At 41.7% G+C, this 14,044-nt stretch overlaps 1 protein-coding gene across 9 annotated transcripts in view; it reads left to right on the top strand.

Annotated features, from left to right (window-relative positions):
* The first annotated feature begins 2,671 nt into the window (after positions 1–2,671).
* Positions 2,672–14,044, top strand: part of APH1B (aph-1 homolog B, gamma-secretase subunit) — a 61,519-nt gene continuing 50,146 nt past the window's right edge. For 3 of the 9 annotated variants that reach the window (XR_008699242.1, XM_055537712.1, XM_055537711.1), the window contains exons 1-4: positions 2,680–2,916; positions 5,084–5,254; positions 11,946–12,016; positions 13,135–13,257. Coding sequence is in view for 8 of the 9 variants with exons in the window: in XM_055537712.1 (XP_055393687.1) it covers positions 2,804–2,916; positions 5,084–5,254; positions 11,946–12,016; positions 13,135–13,257 (478 nt within the window). In the remaining variant the exon portion in view is untranslated. Of the gene's footprint in view, positions 2,917–3,508; positions 3,665–5,083; positions 5,255–11,945; positions 12,017–13,134; positions 13,258–14,044 lie in introns of those variants that run through there. The other 6 variants (XM_055537714.1, XM_055537718.1, XM_055537713.1 and 3 more) reach the window with 6 other exon arrangements.

The following is a 14,044-nucleotide window of genomic DNA, read 5'->3' as shown; positions in this document are numbered from 1 at the left end:
GGAATTCAGCATAGAATCGAGACAAAGGTTGACAGTAGTCCAAGCTTTAGTTGATTGAAGTCATGAAGGTCAGGAAAGGTCAAATGGTGGTTGAGGTTTCAGGCAAATCTTTACCATTGAAACAGTCTTTATTGCTGATGTATTATCTTTACCATTGTTGCTTCTCTTGCCTGATAACAGTCCTGCATTCTTTTGTTTCCTTAAGATTATTAATTACTGGGACATCCCTGGTGGTCCAGTGGCTAAGAGTGTGCTCCCAATGCAGGGGGCCCAGGTTCAGTCGCTGGCAAGGGAGCTAGAGTCCACATGCCACAACTAAGACCCAACACAGCCAAATAAATAGAAATAAATATTTTTAAAAAGAAGATTATTAATTACTAAGCTGCAAAACATTTTCAGTCAGGTCCCAATTTTTGTCTTTTCAGTGTTGATTCCCAAGAGCTTTATTCATGATAGATAAAGAATAAGTAGAAATGGCTAACACTTATATAGCACTTACCAAGCAGGCACAATTCTCAAAATAACCCATAATATGTTAAATATTATCCCCATTAAATGTGGCTCAGACAGTAAAGAATCTGCCTGCAATGCAGGAGGCCTGGGTTCAATCATGGGGTTGGGAAGATCCCCTGGAGAAGGGAATGATAACCCCACTCCAATATTATTGCCTGAAGAATTCCAGGGACAGAAGAGTCTGGCGGGCTCCATCCAGTCCATGGAGTCACAAAGAGTTGGACAAGATTGAGCGACTTAAGACCAGACTGTTAGACATGGAGATAAATCTTATTAGATGTGAATGATCAGGGAAATAAACCTTCTGGTTTTAATTTGTAAAACTCTCAGAAACTGTTCAATTAATATAAAATAGCAAATGTTTGTGAATTCCACTTTTTAAATTATTTCATTCATTGAACAGGTATTTAGTGAGCACCCTCTTCTGGTCTGAAGGCAAGAATACTGTAGTGGGTAGCCATTCGCTTCTCCAGGGGATCTTCCAAACCCCAGGATACAACACAGGTCTCCTGAATTGCAGGCGGATTCTTGACCATCTGAGCCACTGCTGTGGTGCAAACAACAAAGAACAAAACAAAAACCCTGCCCTCCAAAATTTTATGTATTAATGGGAGAGACAAACGAGTCAGAACTGAGCAGGGAGATGTTCCTGTTACTATGGGGTAATCAAAGAATGCCTTCGAAACAATTTTTTAAAGACTTGGCAGGAGTGGAGTACAAATAAAACTAGCTCACCTAAACAACCCTGAGATGGGCCTTTTACAGGCTGAGGGCTATCACCTGGGTCATCAGAGCCACCCCAGCTACAGTTTTGTACAGTCAACAAATGGCATAATGTCCTTTAAAAAAAAGACTCCTTTGTTTAGAAATGGAATCCTGCCTATGTCCTGTGTGTTCTTCTTCAGTTGATCGGGTATCTTCCCCTGTCCTGGATCCAAAGGGGGTTGGGGACCTCCGCTCCTCTTAGGCACCTCACGGCTGGCGTCCTTGGCCAGCCTGATGTATACGATTAGTGGCAGCAGGGGACTGAGTGCTTTGCTCCAATTTTAAAATCTCTAGCAGAAGCTACTACGCCTTGAGACATGTTAGAACTGGACATGGAACAACGGACTAGTTCCAAATTGGGAGAGGAGTATGTCAAGGCTGTATGTTGTCACCCTGCTTATTTAACTTATATGCAGTGTATATCATGCAAAATGCCAGGCTGGATGAAGCATAAGCTGGAATCAAAATTGCTGGGAGAAATATCAATAACCTCAGATATGCAGATGACATCATCCTTATGGCAGAAAGCGAAGAGGAACTAAAGAGCCTCTTGATGGAAGTGAAAAAGGAGAGCGAAAAAGCTGGCTTAAAACTCAACATTCAGAAAACTAAGATCATGGCATCTGGTACCATCACTTCATGGCAAATAGATGGGGAAACAATATAAACAGTAACAGACTATTTTCTTGGGCTCCAGAATCACTGCAAATGACTGCAGCCATGAAATTAAAAGATGCTTGCTCCTTGGAAGAAAAGCTGTGAGGAACCTAGACAGCTCATTAAAAAGCAGAGACATTACTTTGCTGACAAAGGCCCACATAGTCAAAGCTATGGTTTTTCCAGTAGTCATGTATGGATGTGAGAGTTGGACCATAAAGAAGGCTGAGCACCAAAGAATTGATGCTTTCAAACTGTGTTATTGGAGAAGACTCTCGAGAGTCCCTTGGGCTGTAAGCAAATCAAACCAGTCAACCCTAAAGGAAATCAATCCTGAATATTCATTGGAAGGACTGATGCTGAAGCTGAAGTTTCAATACTTTGGCCACCTGATGCGAAGAGCCAGCTCATCCTGCTGCTGGGAAAGATTGAAGGCAAGAGGAGAAGGGGCGACAGAGGATGAGATAGTTGGATGGCATCATCGACTCAATGGACAAGAATTTGAGCAAACTCCGGGAGATGGTGAAGGACAGGGAAGCCTGATGCTGCAGTCCACAGGCTCGCAGAATCGACGAGGGCTGAGCAAGCAAACAACAACAACAGCGCCTCCAGAGCGGAAGCCCGGTGAGGCCCGCCCCGCCCCCCAACCCCTCCAGAGCCGCCCCGCCGCGCCCCGCCCTTCCGCAGCGGCCCGCCCCACCGCCGCGCCTCGCCCCGCCCCCACCACGCCCTCTCCCTCCGCCGCGCCCTGCTCTCGCCCCGCCTCCAGTCCCTGGTCCTGCCCCGCCCTCGTCCCGGTGCTCCGCTGGTTCGGCGCTCAGCGCCCCAGGGTCCAGGCCAGGCCCCCCGGCCGGCTTCTGCGGTCGCCATGACGGCGGCCGTGTTCTTCGGCTGCGCCTTCATTGCCTTCGGGCCTGCGCTTGCCCTCTACATCTTCACCATCGTCACCGAGCCGTTACGCATCATCTTTCTCATCATTGGGTAAGGCGGTTGCGCCGGGAAACCCGGACCGCGGCTCCCCTCCCCCGCTGGGGATACCCGCGATCCCTGGCGCCCCATCAAACATCTTGATCACGTTGAGCTTTAGAGCGGAGAATGGTTGGAAGTGGGAGAGCTGAGACCCCTTTCCCTAGGACTTCTTGCCCTCCTCCGAGGGTCGGCGACCTCAGAGAGCGAGCTCACATCGTAAAGGAGCTCACACCGTGGGTCTCAGAAAACCCTGACGCTTGGTTCCATAGTCTGCCTAGGGTCCATGGGTGGGCGTTCGTCATACATTAAAACTGTGTAAAGAATTGTGGATAACTTCAAATATGCATCTTTGATTTATTTTGGAGAGAGAGCGCCTCAGATTCAAACAGGCGTCTCTAATCCCAAGCTAGTTAAGAGCCCTTAAGCACCTGGGGATCAGGTGCTTTAAAACACACTCCTGCCCAACCCCTACCCGTGATCAACTGAATAGGAATGTATAGGGGGTGGGATTCGGAACACGCAATTTATTTTAAGAGACCCAGGTGATCCAGGTATGCGGCCAAGGGGTAGAAGCCTGTGAAAACTCCGCGGCACCTGTAGTACATCTCTTTGCAGGAGCTTGGTCAATACCGAACTCCTGTGGCGAATGTGATCATAATGCCAGTTTTCACCTATCTGGCAGCTCTCACTGGAGCTTCCCCATGACCCTCTGTGCTGTTGAGTCTCAATTGGCATCAGGAGAAACGGCCAGGCCAGGCCAGTGAGTCCCACATTTTCTGAACTTCTTCACCTCTCTCACTGTATTGAAAGTGCTGCATCACAAGAGTCATTTAAAAACCAATGTAGAGGGACTTCACTGGTGGTCCAGTGGTTAAGAATCTGCCCTTCAGTTCAGGGGACTCCGGTTCGATCCTGGTTGGAGAACCAAGATCGGATATGCCTGCCGCGGGGTATCCACGCCTGCTGGCCACAACTAAGACCCTATGCGGCCAGGTAAAACAAAACAAATACAATAGAGATTGGATTGATAATCATTAAACTCCACAGGAATGTTGTAAAAACCAGACCTGGGAAACTGATCTAGATCAGAGCACAGGCTTTCAACATCTGGATTTTAAACAACTGTTCTGTTAATAGAGACATAGACATTTTCCTGGAAAAAATATTTACACATCAGTGGACAAAGCTTTAGTTAGGAAGCTTAATTAGCAAATAACGAAGTTTCCAGCCAGACAGTCCTTGGCAAATAGTCTTCAGATGTACTTACAAAAAGAAGGGTCAGTGAAAAAAGTGATTTTTTTATGAAAAATTTCAAATTCCTCTTGGACTGCATGTTTGTTTCACCAGGGAAACTACACATTAATTAAGAACAGTTGAATGTTTTCTGTCAGGAAATCTCTTTCTTCTCAAGCAGGGTTTTATTTTGGTTTTATTTTTATTTATTTATAATTCTTTCAGCTGTAAGCAGTATCTCTAGGCTCTATACATTTTATTTATTTTTAACTTTTTACTTTGTTTTGAGCTGTAGCCAGTTAACAATGTTGTGATAGATTAAGGTGAAGAGCAAAGGACTCAGCCATATGGATACACGTATCCATTCTCCCCAAACCACACTGCTATATTTAAAATGAATAACCAGAACCTACTGTGTTTGGAGAAGGTGATGGCACCCCACTCCAGTACTCTTGCCTGGAAAATCCCATGGATGGAGGAGCCTGGTGGGTTGCAGTCCATGGGGTCCCGAAAAGCCCGACACGACTGAGCGACTTCACTTTCACTTTTCACTTTCATGCATTGGAGGAGGAAATGACAACCCACTCCAGTGTTCTTGCCTGGAGAATCCCAGGGACGGGGGAGCCTGGTGGGCTGCCAGACGTCTATGGGGTCGCACAGAGTCGGACACGACTGAAGCGACTTAGCAGCAGCAGCAGCAACTGTGTATAGCACATGGAATCATGCTCAGTGTTATGTGGCAGCCTGTACATTTTATTATTATTATTATTATTGCCATGTGATATGTGGGATCTTATTCCCCAACCAAGAATCTAACCTGCTGTCCCTGCATTGGAAGCTCAGAGTCCTAACCACTGGATGACCAAGGAAGTCCCTTTTTTCTTTTCTGCTTTTAAATCATTTTTGATCCTGTTCACTTATAACTTTTTTCCCCTCCAATTTTCAGAGCTTTCTTCTGGTTGGTGTCTCTGCTGTTTTCTTCCTTCATTTGGTTCACGACAGCAACCCTTATTGGTAACAAAGATGAACCAAGAGAGAAATATCTGCTGATTTTTGGAGTGTTAATCTCAGTCCTTATCCAAGAAATGTTCCGGTTTGCATATTATAAACTTTTAAAGTAAGTTAAGTGTTTGGTTTACTTTTTTCCCCCAGTGTTTTTTGAATTATTATTTACTAATTTGAAACATTAATATGTTGTTGTATTTGAAGGTCCGTGTCTTCCTACATAGTTCCAAGCCAGGGGATCGTACATTTCCAGCCTGAAAATATTGAGTATTTTGAGTTGTGGGCCCTTATTCCTTCCTTCACTCATTCAAAAAATATGTCTTGAGAATTTGCTTAATGCCATGCACTACTCTGGGTACTGGGGATACATCATGATTAAAAGACATTTTCATGGTGGTACCTTATAGTGGAAAGAGACAACAAATGAATAAATAAGAAAATACATTGTATATTACAAGATAAGTGCCATAGAGAAAAATAAGGTAGAACAAGTCATTGAAACAATAAGTACAAAAACTGTTCCAAATCAGAATTTATATGTGCTTCTCTTTGCCATCACCCAAAGTAGATAATTCTTATGGCAGTTATGCTTGCCATAATTTTGACTGTATTAGGGGAAACAGGTGTTCATTTTGTGATAATGTCATTTGATTTCATGTCTGTAATAGAAAAATACATTTAAAAAAAAGTCGTGGTCATGAGTTCCCTTTCTAGGCCAGGAAGTAGGTCATCTGTAGGATCCATGAGGTGCTCACGTGAAACCGCTGTTTGAAAGCAGAGCTTGAACTTGGAGCAGTAGTTTCCTTCAGGCAGTCAGGAGTTTGGCTTTGATTACATAGTAATGCTTAGTTAGTAAACTGATAAATGTGCTGTTTTTTCATTTCTGCAAATGAGTTCATTAAAGCACTTTATGACTTTCAAGGGTGCAACCAAGACAGAAAGGACCTCAACAGCATCTCTTGTAATAGGCTTCTGATCCTTTGTTCCTTCCAAAATGCCAAGGCTTCTGTATTTTTTACTTGATGCTTTTTATAACAGATACTGAAATTTTAATAATGAAGCAATTTAAACCACGAGTAGAAAACCAGAAAGCCATTGCTTAGAAGCAAAAGTAGTATCTTAGAAAAGGTTTAAAAATGAAAGTTCCATTAGTTCCTGGAAATTTTAAAGAGCAACAGATAAAAATCAAAGATAACATTTCAGGTTCCGTGGGAATTACAGTATCCTTAAGAGATGGACATTCAGCTATGGTTGAATATTTCTGGCACGCAGCAGTTAACTGCCATTCCAAAATTTAATTTTTACTATAGAATATGTTAAGGTAATAAAAATCTCGCCTCTGTCTCACCTCTACCATGCACAGGCAAAAGCAGTCTCTTGCATGGTTGTCATCTTATCTCTTTCAACACTGCATTCCTCATTTTCTCACCTGGCCCTCAGAAGACACGGATGTGGCTTCCAAATCTTTTCCTGTCTCTGTTCTTTTATGTCAGTGGACACACCCCTTTCTGGCAGTGCCCAGGGTTTACCTGTGCCCAGGACCCAGCACAGTGCCCCACTATGGTCAGAGTGGTTCAGAAAGCAGGGCCCTTCCCACCATTGACAGGGCACTTTTCTCTTAAGCCAGCTTCCGATTGCACTGGACTTTCTTACTCTAACGTCATCGTCATTGGCTCACATTGGTTTTGCGTTTTCTGATTTCAGTAGATTTTCACAGATAGGTCCTGGCTTTAGTAATAACCCTTTAGGACTTGAGATTCTACAACCTCAGTTACCTGAATTGGCTGAGTATCTACTGTTCTTTACTGTTATGTTTCTTCATGATTTCCACCTGAAAAGCAAAGCTTTATTGGCTCTAACCCAAGGTTCCAGTGGCACCCCACTCCAGTACTCTTGCCTGGAAAACCCAATGGACAGAGCAGCCTGGTAGGCTGCAGTCCATGGGGTCACTAAGAGTCAGACACGACTGAGCGACTTCACTTTCAGTTTTCACTTTCGTGCATTGGAGAAGGAAATGGCAACCCACTCCAGTGTTCTTGCCTGGAGAATCCCAGGGACAGGGGAGCATGGTGGGCTGCCGTCTATGGGGTCGCACAGAGTCAGACTCGACTGAAGCGACTTAGCAGCAGCAGCAATCCAAGGTTCCAAAAGACAACAAGCCCAACATGAGTTGCCTTTTTGCGGGGAGTGAGGGCGGGGAATGGCAGCTATTGCTGTGCTGCTTGTGGGATCTTAGTTCTCTGACCAAGGATTGAACCTGCATCCTGGCAACGACAGTGCGGAGTCCTAACCACTGGACTGCGAGGGAATTCCCCATGGGTTGCCCTTTTTAATGAGGGCAGTGAGGGCATAGGACCACATGCGGAAGGAAGTATTGCTGTCAGTCTGTAGGCTCTCAGGCCAGGAAATTCAGAGAAACCTCTTTGGCCTTCTGGGGAAACCATATTTGGTCCTCCAAAAGGACCTTTGGAGATTTGCAGATAAATAATAGGACAAATGTGTATTAACAGGTGCCTTTGTTTGCCTTTACAAAATGGATCTTCAACAAACTTTTGGAATATGATAAATATTTTCCTAGCACATTTTTAAAATGTTGGATGTTATATAGTTACATGTTAAAACAAGTTTGAGAATTATGTACTTTACTCATGACTAACATTTATATAGATACATTTAAGTTGCTGTCTTAGGCTTCACCAAATTAAATATAGGAACTTCAGTTTAATCAATATTTTAACTATCTCCACTGCCAAGGTAGGTTTTGAAATTTTAAATTTAAAGTACTGCCTCAATAATATTTTTGCTACCTGAATTTGGTGCCAAGATTAAAATGTGGAGAGCTTGCACCAGTTTTACATATATATATATATATATATATATATAATTGAATCAAAGTATTTATTGTTGTTTAGTCACTTCAGTAGTGTCCAGCTCTTTTGTAGCCCCACGGACTGTAGACTTCAAGGCTTCTCTGTCCATGGAATTCTCAAGGCAAGAATACTGGAGTGCGTTGCCATTTCCTTCTCCAGGGTATCAACCCGGGAATCAAACTTGCGTCTCCTGCATTGGCAGGCAGACTCTTAACCACCGAGAGCCACTAGGGAAGGCCACTATCATTGTAGTTCAATATGAATTTATTTCATGACTCAGGCCTTAAGAACAGTGCTTCATCTTGAATGAATGAATCGTAACTTTCAGCCTAGCAAAGCATTGCACTGTGAGAAATTGACATGTGGCCACAAATGATAGTTTTTTCTAGCTTAATTAGAAGGAAAAAAAAAATCCAAGTTATGGTCCTGCATATTGCCTAAAATATACACTAGAATTTTTTTGGCTTGGAGTGAAGCTTTTGTAGTTTCAGTTGTCTGATAATGCTGATACCATAAAGATTTGGTAATTTAAAAATCATTTATAGAAGAAGTGGTAAGATAATCATTGCTACAACCTTTTAAAAGGCATAAGTCTATTTTAAAAAATTTCTAAAATAGTGCATTTACATGCATATTCTGTGGTACTTTCCCTCTCTTACACACACATGTAGAGTGAATCAGAGCAAACAAGAAAGCTGGTATGATTTATCATATGTTTTTCAGTTTATAGTTCAAAAAATTGAGCTTTTTCTTTTTTGTTCTTAGAAACAATAATAAATGCAAACAAAAATTTTTCCATTTCAGTAAAATGGTGAAATGAAAATCACTGCCCCTCATGTCATCAGTTGTGTGTTGTGTCCATCAAGAACTTGGAAGCTGATGACGGTGCCTTTTACTTTTCACTTCCTGATATTGGCGCTGAGAACTGTTGGTGCCCTAGACCTTTCCTTCCTCATTAGAAGGAGGACATTTACAAAACTTTTAAGTTTAGAGCTTTAATATATTTGTGATAGCAGTACCTTATTATACTAAATATCAAAAATCTTTTATTCATTACTGAGCAATTTATATAAAACAGAAATCTTCCAAAATTTATTGATTCTATTATACCATTATATCTGTTTGTTGATGGAGATTATTGCTATTGTGTAGGTCTGTAAGCATTCATTAGCCTTTCAAAACACTCCTGTGATAGGTGAGTTTATATAGGCTACTTGGGCATTTCAGGTGGTTACTGTTCCAGAGAAAGAAGATCACAGTCACGTAAATTCTGGCTCATGTCCCTGCTACTAAATGATACTTCCAAATGGAGAGCACTGAAATGGCAAATTTTTCTTTTCCTTGGTTTTTTTTTGGTCTTGTTGTGTGGCATGTGGGATCTTGGTTCCCTGACCAGAGATCAAACCTTTGCCCCCTGTAATAGAAGTGTGGGGTCTTACTTAATCACTGGACCACCAGGGAAATCCCAAAGACATTTTTCTTTATGCTTATTACTATTTTGATTGAATTCTGTGTTGCCTTATTTAATACATTAAATAATATATATATATGGCAAATATATATAAATATATATTTATATTTATGTGATGAGATAGGCTCACTGCAGTGAATATGCATACCTTGAAATTTAATTAACACAATAACCCAGAATATAAGTTCTGTGTTCTGGCTAATTTTCTACCTTAGAGTTAACCTCACTCACTTTTGTTTCAGCACTTGTTGAAAAATCATTCTAAAATGTTTGGTTCCTTTACAAAATATATTTTATGGTAAATATAATTTAAATATCCTTTGAGTCAGGAATCTTGTTGCAGACTTTCTAACCAACAAGGGATAGTAATAGTGATGAGAGTGGAACTGACCTGGCCACAGTCCTGACACATTTGTGGGGGGGCGGGGTGGGGGGCAGGACTCACGGTAAATTTGCAGGTTGTCCACAACAGAAGCCTGGATACAATCACTCTGAAGATCATTTCTTACTGAGTAGTGGTTCTTTCAGGTATTCACTTATCTTCTTTTCTGAAGGTAGCATTTTATTCTCCCCTGAAGCCTGATTGGGGATATGAAAGAAATGTTTTAGAATCAGAAGACCATGGGATTAGGTATCCATATGAAAGTTCAGACCATCAGTGTGAATAGGATTTCAAAGTTAAGGAGAGGGACTTCCCTGGTGGTCTAGTGGTTAAGACCTGGCTTCCAGTGTGGGCGTGCAGGTTCGATCCCTGGTCAGGGATTTAAGATCCCACATGAAAGATCCCCATAAGAACAACAACAAACAAACCTAAGAGCAGAGAGAGATGGGGTGAATGACTGTCAATCATTGGTAAAGATGGCTTTTTTGAGCAATTGTTGCCTGAACTAGACTTTGAGGAATGAGTACCATTTAGGTTCTACGGAGTTGAAGGTAGAAGGGAGGGTGGCACAATAAGTCTAACCCAGGCAGAAATGCAGCAAAGTACTAAGAAAGTGGAATTAAAGATACAATACTTTGGGAAGAGGAACAATTCAGAGTGGTAGATGCCATAGCATGTTGAATTAAATACTTCCTAAGACAGACTGGTTCCAAATAGGAAAAGGAGTACATCAAGGCTGTATACTGTCGACCCTGCTTATTTAACTTCTATGCAGAGCACATCATGAGAAACGCTGGGCTGGATGAAACACAAGCTGGAATCAAGATTGCTGGGAGAAATATCAATAACCTCAGATATGCAGATGACACCACCCTTATGGCAGAAAGCAAAGAAGAACTAAAGAGCCTCTTGATGAAAGAGAAAGAGGAGAGAGAAAAAGTTGGCTTAAAGCTCAACATTCAGAAAACTAAGATCATGGCATCCGGTCCCATCACTTCATGGCAAATAGGTGGGGAAACAGTGGCTGACTTTATTCTTCTGGACTCCAAAATCACTGCAGATGGTGATTTCAGCCATGAAATTAAAAGACGCTTGCTCCTTGGGAGAAAAGTTATGACCAACCTAGACAGCATATTAAAAAGCAGAGATATTACTTTGCCAACAAAGGTCCGTCTAGTCAAGGCTATGGTTTTTCCAGTGGTCATGTATGGAAGTGAGAGTTAGACTATAAAGAAAGCTGAGTGTCGAAGAATTGATTGCGAGTCCCTTGGACTGCAAGGAGATCCAACCAGTCCATCCTAAAGGAAATCAGTCCTGAATATTCATTGGAAGAACTTATGTTGAGGCTGAAACTCCAATATTTTGGCCACCTGATGCAAAGAAATGACTCATTTGAAAAGAGCCTGCTGCTGGGAAAGATTGAAGGCGGGAGGAGAAGGGGAAGACAGAGGATGAGATGGTTGGATGGCATCACTGACTCAATGGACATGAGTTTGAGTAAACTCCTCAAGTTGGTGATGGACAGGAAGGCCTGGGGTGCTGCAGTCCATGGGGTTGCAAAGAGTTGGACACGACTGAGTGAGGGAACTGATACTCAAGCTTAGTCATGGTGGTGCTAGTGGTAAAGAATCACCTGCCAGTACAGGAGAATAAGAAATGAGAGTTCAGTCCTTGGGTGGTGCAGCCCACTCCAGTATTCTTGCCTGGAGCATCCTGGACAGAGGAGCCTGGCAGGCTACAGTACATAGGGTCACACAGAGTCGGATATGACTGAAGTCACTTAACACACAAGCTTAGTCATAAGTATTGCTTTTTTCCCCCCTTATTAAACCCAATCCTGATGGCTTGTTTACTTACATTGTTTTTCCTATTCTTTTTGAATGTCAGATAAAAGGCAAAAGTTGGTTGGAAATTTTGGTTGATTTTAGTTAATTGAAGTTTTGTTGTACTCATTTAAATGGATTTTAGATTTAGAGTATAATCTGATCAAAAACCTCATTAAGTATCTGAATTTTAAGATACCTTATGTGTTTTCTGATATACTACTTTAAAAAAAATTATATGTGTGTTTTTATTTTAGAAAAGCCAGTGAGGGTTTGAAGACTATAAACCCATATGAGAAAGCACCCTCTATGAGATTGCTGGCTTATGGTAAGTTAGAGCTGCATAGTGTTGTAAAGATTAAAAAAAAAATTCAAACTTGACCTAAAAGCCATTTTTATCTTTTATAGCTTTGTGGGTTTCTAGTAGTATTTTACTACTGCATTGGCCTATTGGTGTATTTTTTTTTTTTATAGCTTTCTAGAGCCCTTTTATATGGAGAAGACAATGGCACCCCACTCCAGTACTCTCGCCAGGAAAACCCCATGGACGGAGGAGCCTGGTGGGCTGCAGTCCATGGGGTCACAAAGAGTCAAACATGACTGAGCAACTTCACTTTAATTTTTCACTTTCATGCATTGGAGAAGGAAATGGCAACCCACTCCAGTGTTCTTGCCTGGAGTATCCCAGGGATGGAGGAGCCTGGTAGGCTGCTGTCTATGGGGTTGCAGAGAGTCGGACACGACTGAAGCAACTTAGCAGTAGTAGCAGAGCCCTTTTATAAAGGAAAGTGATTTCAATTGACTCTTATCTGTGTGTCCATTAACTATTAACCAAATTTGACAGTTAGGTTTTTATTAACATGTATACACTCCGTTAACAATTTCCAAAAAAAAAAAAACAATTTCCAAGTGATGTTACTATTACCCTCTCTGGGTTGATTCCATGAATTTGTACTGGGAAAACTCTTCATATTAATACAGTTAATACCTTTTCATATTTTTCTTTCAGAATTATGGTTTAAAGGTTGGATCTAGGTTCCTAAATTGAGTCACCCAGCTTGACCGAGGGATCCCTCTTTACAATGCAGTCACCCCTCAAGCTCAATTGCATAAAAATTAATTCTGTAGACTCTGTTATCATGAATTAAAGTCAGAGCTTTAATATCATATCCTTCTGTCTCGCCTGTCACTTCAGAGCCTTCTTGGATCTCTTTCTGTCGTTTTTCATTTCTCTGCTACATTTCACTGTCCGTTCCCCCACGCCTCCACCCCAGTTCATCATCTTGCCAAACACTTGCCTTTTCTGAGCCAACTTTCCACTGCTTCTCCAAAAGCCTGTGCACCCTTTTTCCTTCAGCAAAATAGTGTCCCCTAGTCCTTAGGGATGTGATTTGAAGAGAAATCGTAGTGTGAATAAGGTTTAACAGTGTTTTCCTTCCTCTTTAGTTTCTGGCCTGGGCTTTGGAATCATGAGTGGTGTATTTTCCTTTGTAAATACCCTGTCTGACTCCTTGGGACCAGGCACGGTGGGCATTCATGGAGACCCTCCCCAGTTCTTCCTATATTCAGGTATGTGTCTGGTTTGAATGTTCAGACTTCTGGTCTATGGTCATCCCTAGTGGAATTCCCTGGCTTAGGAATTCCAGTGAATAGAAATTTATGTTGTACCTTCTAAAGGCAAGGTACTGTTAGGCACTATGATGAAAGAGACCTAGGAAAGTAAGAATTACAGTTAGGGTATTTTTGAATTTTAGAGTTGATTTAGCTTGTATAAAATTCATTTTTCTGTTACTATACTAACAATTTTGCTGTATAGTTGATATAAGTGAATTTTGTTAGGGTTAGGGTTCGGGCACTAGCTACATGCTTTTTTGTTTTTTTCTAACAACATTATTTTTATTTATTATTTTTAACATTTAATTTTTAATTGGAGGACAATTACTTTACAATATTGTGATGGTTTCTGCCATACTTAAGCATGAAACAGCCACAGGCATACACATGTCCCCTCCCTCTTAAACCTCCTTTCCACCTCCCTCCCCACCCCACCCCTCTGTGTTGTCAGAGTGGGTTTCCTGCATCATGTAGCATGTCCCCAGTGGCTCTTTCACATGTGGTAATGTATGTTTCAGTACTGCTCTCTCAGGTCCTCCTATCTGCTCCCTCCCTGACTGGGACCAAAAGTCTATTCTTTCTGTGTGCACCTCTTTTGCTGCCCTGCAAATAGAATCATCAGTACCATTTTTCTAGATTCCACATATATGTGTTAATATACAATATTTGTCTTTCTCTTTCTGACTTACTTCACTCTATTTAAGAGGCTCTAGGTTCATCAGCCTTATTAGAACTGACTCAC

The sequence above is a fragment of the Bubalus kerabau genome, chromosome 10 (assembly GCF_029407905.1).
Source record: "Bubalus kerabau isolate K-KA32 ecotype Philippines breed swamp buffalo chromosome 10, PCC_UOA_SB_1v2, whole genome shotgun sequence".
In the NCBI taxonomy this organism is placed as follows: Eukaryota; Metazoa; Chordata; class Mammalia; order Artiodactyla; family Bovidae; genus Bubalus; species Bubalus kerabau.
Note: the sequence above shows the minus strand (reverse complement) of the source record. Positions and strands in the feature narration are given on the sequence as shown.